General features: G+C 41.3%; 1 protein-coding gene across 2 annotated transcripts; it reads right to left on the bottom strand.

Annotated features, from left to right (window-relative positions):
- Positions 1-560: 560 nt before the first annotated feature.
- Positions 561-5,909, bottom strand: RB195_011093 (uncharacterized protein; the record flags this gene model as incomplete). Of its 2 annotated transcripts, XM_064192371.1 has the most annotated exons (10): positions 561-737; positions 802-989; positions 3,283-3,415; positions 3,473-3,556; positions 3,615-3,734; positions 3,808-3,918; positions 3,990-4,103; positions 5,297-5,380; positions 5,510-5,519; positions 5,581-5,714. In XM_064192371.1, the coding sequence occupies 10 exons, from the start codon at positions 5,712-5,714 to the stop codon at positions 561-563; spliced, it is 1,155 nt and encodes a 384-aa protein (XP_064049954.1). The 2 variants fall into 2 exon arrangements, with proteins under 2 accessions (XP_064049954.1, XP_064049953.1); XM_064192370.1 differs by lacking the exons at positions 5,510-5,519; positions 5,581-5,714 and adding an exon at positions 5,810-5,909 and having other exon boundaries at positions 5,297-5,451.
- Positions 5,910-6,307: the final 398 nt, after the last annotated feature.

The following is a 6,307-nucleotide window of genomic DNA, read 5'->3' as shown; positions in this document are numbered from 1 at the left end:
TTTGCATGTATCACCACGGAAATACGGAATATCTTCCACAAATTCTTTGATCAACATCAAACATCAATTGCCAAACAACAAAAATATCCTATTCATAAGAGCATAAGTGCTGTTCATAAGAGCACGCGATATCCAAGAAGACTCTCGCGACGGTGTGATTTTTATTACCCATAAGAATGCGAAAGTTACTTTATCGAGTAGTTTTATCGACAAACCACATTACAAGACTTCGTTTAATCAATCCCATGGGTGTTAAAAGTTGCTTCGCTCGATAAACTGGTGCCTCGTGTGCTCCTAACGAAGACTGATCACTGGTTTTTGTTGCAGTGACTGCAAACTGAGACCAAAACCCTACTTGTCACTGAGAGAAACCCCAACATAGAAAATCTTTTTAGTGCCGTCTTCAAATGCCTTTAAGGAAGGCGAGACGGGTCTTACATCCTACGTGTGGGGTTCTGAGGTGGAGTTGACTTGCACATCTGGTGTTTTACCCAGACGATCCGCGAGTGATAATACAACAAAACAAAGATGAGTATAAAAAATATGACAATCACCATTTACTAGAAGAATTGCGCAAGGTATTTTTCAACACAATATGGATGCTCATAATTTATGAGGAAGCAGCGTTGATGACCCCAGTGAAAGTTGTATATAGGAGCGAAGCGTCTTGCTTTCAATATTCCTGAGATGACGTTGTCGAACAACTGAAGCCTTTCTATCGGGCCAGGTTCGTGGAACTGAAACAGTCCACCTTGCAACATGTACAGAACGCTGAAGGGGAAAAGCTGACTCGAAACGCACCTCCACATTCATATGACAGATGACGATGCCGTTGTCTTCGATTACCCTGTCGATTGCTATCATAGGAACAAGGTCATATTCTGGACCTTCGTTGTCCATAATCAAATGATCGATAACCGTCCTATTCACCATTTCATTCAAGAAGGTGACAAAGTCGATGCTGACTGCATTCATCTGTTTGTACGAGCCTGAACGGAGAATTCCTGAATTTTCTTTCACTGATTCAAGGAGAGCAGAAGCTGTTTTTCCCTCAACTTCCGAAATCTCACTTCAAAGTTGAAATTTTCAGATTTGGAAAACTGCAGTATAAGGTTCCCAATAAAAAATCCTTTCAATGTAACCATTTCTTGGTGTAGACAAGCCGTGAAGTGCAAAAGGACTGAAACTTGTTCAATGCCTTAATCAAAGGCAGCACAAGACGAATCTGACGTGACGAGGTCCAAAAATTTCTTTTGCTAGGGGCACCTTATCATATGATAAAGTAACCAGAAATAGCACACAAGAGTCGCCAGGAAGAGTTTGAAGAGGTTGTTTTCAACGATATCAACAAAATAAAATAATATTTGTTCTAAACTTTAAAATAAAAACGTTGGAACCATCTCGAGCTTCATTTTTAGTCCGCTTTAGGAAGTTTCGCTACTTCTGAGACTCGATATAGAAATACTGGCCGTTTGAAAGGTACGGTAGACTGGCATGGCAACGTCAAGCATTCATTAGCTGCCAGAGAAGGACATATACATATGTATACGGTGCGTAGTGTTGTTATGAAAATTCGCCTGCGAAAGGTTCAAAACCCTTCCTGTTAGTCTTGTGAAGATTCAGGAGGGTAGAAAAAATCTGCATATGGGAGGACCCAAAAAAGACGCTTGTCGTTCATTTTCGAACATATTTTAGCTGTTAGTGCTTAATCGCCTTATTCTTTCCTTTTAGGCAACGTATAGTTTAAAGAAGAGTTGTATTACAAGGCAGCATCCCAGAGTTACGGAAAAATATCAATTTCTCTTAAAAGTCTTTGTCGCTTGAATCTTGTTCATTTGGTGTTTTAGCAGTTAGTAAAATACGTTATCACCAGTGCTGTGATTGCACCGAATGATTTACATTTTAATGAAAAACGATGTTTTACAAGCTTGTGTCACTGACGAGAAACGCAAGAGAAATTGATTCACTGAGCACGTTAAATGACACCAGCTGCGTAGTTTTCTGAGCAACTCAAAAAAAAAAACCACGATCACAGTTTAGAGTAGGAGTCCCTTGGAGGGCGTTTAAAGGCATCACCCCACGAATGTGGAGTGGTACGGATTTACGGTGGAGTATTCGTGCACGGGATATAGATTATTGAGAAAAAGGTGATTCCGTCCATTTCTTCCTAGTTACGGTAGAAAACGGCCAGGAAGATACAGCTTCGAGCGTTCCGGCGCACTATTTTCTATGACGAGTTCGATTGGAGCGCGCCAGCCTTGTGCACGCGCCGCATCTTCCGGGCCGTTTTTTACGACAGCTAGGAACCACCTGAAATCCGTACCAACTCAAATTCGTGGGGCGATGCCTTTAACTGACTAGGGAGGCTGATACTTCAGCTAGTGAACCTTTAAAAGCAAAGATATTCCTTGGCCTCCAGGATAGCATTTACAACTTTAAAATAGAAATTATTTTCTACAGCTTTCATTGCTGTAGAAAGAAGTCTAACTTGAAATTTCATTGCATTTACATTTTTTCTTCTCCACGGCACAGAAGAGCTACGATTTTGTTACTGTCAGAATGTATAAATAATAAATAGTGATCCCAATAGAGACGCATGATACTCTAACGGGAGACGATACGATTACCTTTTGCAGAATGTCTTTAGACAATACGAATCGTTTACGCAGAAATAGTAGAATTTCCTTACTAAAACTCCTCAATACTTCTGAATAATCATTTTTGCAAACAGCTGCTCACATTTTCCTATGTCACGTTGAAATCTTTGACGAGGATGGACACAAACAACATTCAACAACACGATTAGCAGTGCCTTTAAAGCAGCGCATTACGGTTTTGACGTTTTGCGGAACTCGCAGCAAAAGCTAGTATTCGAGTAGTAGGTATCGGAACCCACAACGGTTCCTCTCATCTTTTCCGATTTTTTCAGTTGCAGGACGCCACCTCTGTACACGCTTCGCTTCCACGTGCGAGCGGTCGAAGATCAGCGATGTCTTCTCGCCAGTCTGTTCAATTGAGAGAAATGGAAAGGCTGCTGGGTGGATCGGAAGGTGCACAGAGAGGCGCGTTCAACGCTCCGTGTAGCAACTTAGCGGTTCCTATCGTCGTTTTAGAACGATTAAGGAAAGATTAGCGGAACTACGCTGGATTCCGCAACCTACTATCGGTACTGTACGCTTTCTTGTGGGTAAAGTGATACGTGATACGCTACCTCTAAACATCTAGAAGTAGGTCTCTACTCGTGCCATCGGAAATTCTCAGCTATTCATCAAATAAACTAACCATCATTCTCTCGAATTTCCGACTTCACAACACCACTTTCCTTGCTTACAGCAAAAGGAAAGAATATTCCAATTCGACTGAAGAGTTCACTATTTGGCACAATTACAGGATCGGCTCCAAAAAATTCGCTACCCTGTAAGGAACTGAATCTATAGATTTCTGATATCTCCTCTAAAAAAATAATTCGCACCTGTGGTAATTTGTCTTTCAGCTGAAGTTCTGCAGTAACGTCTGCACCAATTCCAAGAGATACAACAACGCTTGGATCAGAAACCTACAAAATTCATCAAAATGGATATTATCACTACAGTAGTGTACACCAGTGTTTTCACATTTTCGCTGAGTACGTAGTACTTTGTTTCGTCGCTGTTAACGAACGGAGTTAAGATTATTTTGGAGACTTCCGTTTCAGCAGTGCATTGATTGGTCAGATTATGAAAGTTCATCCAGAGCTGGAATATAACAAATCATTATGAAAACTCTGGAATAAAATGGAAGATTTTGGACTAGCTAGACTCCACCAACTTTTCCGAGACTTTTCCTCTCCTTTTCAAATCTGGCAACCATGCATTTGTTCCATTCATCAAATGCTTTCTCCACTTTCTGGGCTTTCTCGGTCGCATTTGTTTCAAAAATCTTCAAAAAAAAAATTACATGTTGTGAAAGCTTGGAAAAGTCTTCCAACGTGATGTTAAGTTACAACTTACGGAAAAAAGACTTTCAGGCTCCTCGTCACCAAATAAAAATTGGTTGAATAACAGGAAGACCGTCATCACTCCTGCAAGGGGAATTAGGACAACGCGCAAAAGGCCACACCTCATCTGAAACATATAGTACACTCAAATCTTGGAAATCACAAAAAGGTATGATGTTGACTTTATTCATACTCATCTATCACTTTCAAATAACAGTAGCTGAGTAACTAACAAGTAATAGCTAAGTAATCTGTCACATCTCCATTGAACTCTTATTCACAAAACTGTTTGCACGGGTGCAGCGGTGTTGGTAAGAGGTTCCGCTGCGGCTGGAGCATGATCGACAACAGGTTCGAATCCGCCCTTGTGACAACAAAGCCTTTCATCTCTCTGGGGTCGATAATTTGGAACCAGACTCGTCTGGGTTTCTGAATTGAAGTGAGCGCGGTGACGCGTTCTAATCGGGTCGATTAAGACAGCCTTTGTCTTTTGTATGTTATTATTCCTTCATCCTTCACCTTTGCTCCGTCCCGGAAACGACTTCGAATACGTATTTTTCTGCTTTTTTTTTCAAGAAAATTAAAAGAGGAGAGCATTCGCACATTTAAGAGTTCATACAGATTAATTGATGGATCGAGGCTTTCTTGCACGCCTGCACGGTTCGACAATCCGGTGCTACTTAACGGAGTTGTAGGCTTATACTATACTAGGGTCGACGCTCGGAAAATATACTCTTCGATTGATTAAAAGGTGGATCATCGTGACCAGCCATGAGGCCAAAGGGTGCAAAGGTGTCAGGATAATAGCCAAGTATTTACCAGGGGATGTGTAACGCGGAGGCGGACATTCACTGCAGGATAAAGTTGCATTCATTAATGTTCCACTCCTGATGGTCATTTTCAAAAATTGTCATACATCCATTTCATCAGAAGGTCATTCAGAAAGTCACATCCTTACATTTTTCCGACAAGAAGAGTGACACGGCAACGTTTCTCAAAGGTGGTATGGTACATGTCAGATCTTCGTCTTTATTTTTAGCGCTAAAGCATCCTAAGATTTCACTGAAACTGTGAAAAATGGTTGGCATCACGTGCCATGAATGGTATGTCTTACAGTAAAACATGAAATTGACTCTTCTCAGAAAGAGGATTCAATTCACTGATAATACTTAACATGTAGTAACGCATGTAAGGAGTAAAGGTAAAAGAACTGGAAGAAAGATCTACCAAAAGAAACCATCATTTTGAGCACTTTCGACGTAAACACGACATCTTTGTAAGACTTGAAGGAACATGGTGCGATTCCAAACGCCTACCTACCTTAGCAAGGTGCAATAGTCTACGGAGATCGTGTGATGCTGGCTGGATCAATGGCATAAGACGCCCAAATTCCAACTCTTTCAGCTGAATTGTAAGTTTTAGAGTTAGTGCTTCTATAACAAATGATAAGTAATACGAATCATGCCGATTCAATGCTAAAGAGAAGTTTTGAATTCAACACATCTAAGCTGAAGCTATGATGTCAAAACCAACCTCAAAAGAGCTTTACACAATTGAAAGTAGGAACAGTTAAACAGCGTTGAAGATCCGGCGTCAGCGATTACATAGGCGTTCCATATAATATGAATATCTTTACATCTGCACAACATGCAGCGATCTTGATTAGCCACTTTCTTCGAATAGATGCGAGAAGGATCCGACTGGCTGATACAATCTCACCAAATGTATTTAACGCCATGCGGGAGTTGGAATGATAGAGAATAAGAATGAAAGTTGATGACCGTCAGGTCGTACATCATCTTAGTTTCCCTAATAAAATCGTTCTTATAATACCTGGCTTCTGCAGATGTAGCGCAGTCGGTAAGAGGGTCCGCTTTGACTGCCTGATCGAACGGTGTTTCGAGTCCGCTTTAGTGCCAACCAAGCGTTCCATTAATCCAGAGTCGATGTAATGGACGAGAGTTGTCTGGGAGGATAAAAGCACTGACTTGACTCATCGGCTAGCCACCGCTAGTCATTGTAAGGTTCCATAATCCTCAAACTGATCACCAATACATCCATCCGTACAGGGTTTCGTGAAAGCTGTGCTCGTTATCCGCTCTACCCTTTAATATCGAGTTTCAACCAACGAAACAAATATTGAGATGTGACGATTGACGAAACGCAAAGACACGACTACAGCTGAACCTGTAGAAGACAATGTTCGTTAAAAACGGACGTGTTTTGGATGCTCCATGCGTGACCTTCGCGCTGGGTAGGAAACAAGCTGCTTAAGGAGGGTAGCATAGCATTTAAGAAAGCCAGCTGCACTGGCTACTTGCTCATTTCTCT

The sequence above is a fragment of the Necator americanus genome, chromosome III (assembly GCF_031761385.1).
Source record: "Necator americanus strain Aroian chromosome III, whole genome shotgun sequence".
Taxonomy (NCBI): Eukaryota; Metazoa; Nematoda; class Chromadorea; order Rhabditida; family Ancylostomatidae; genus Necator; species Necator americanus.
Note: the sequence above shows the minus strand (reverse complement) of the source record. Positions and strands in the feature narration are given on the sequence as shown.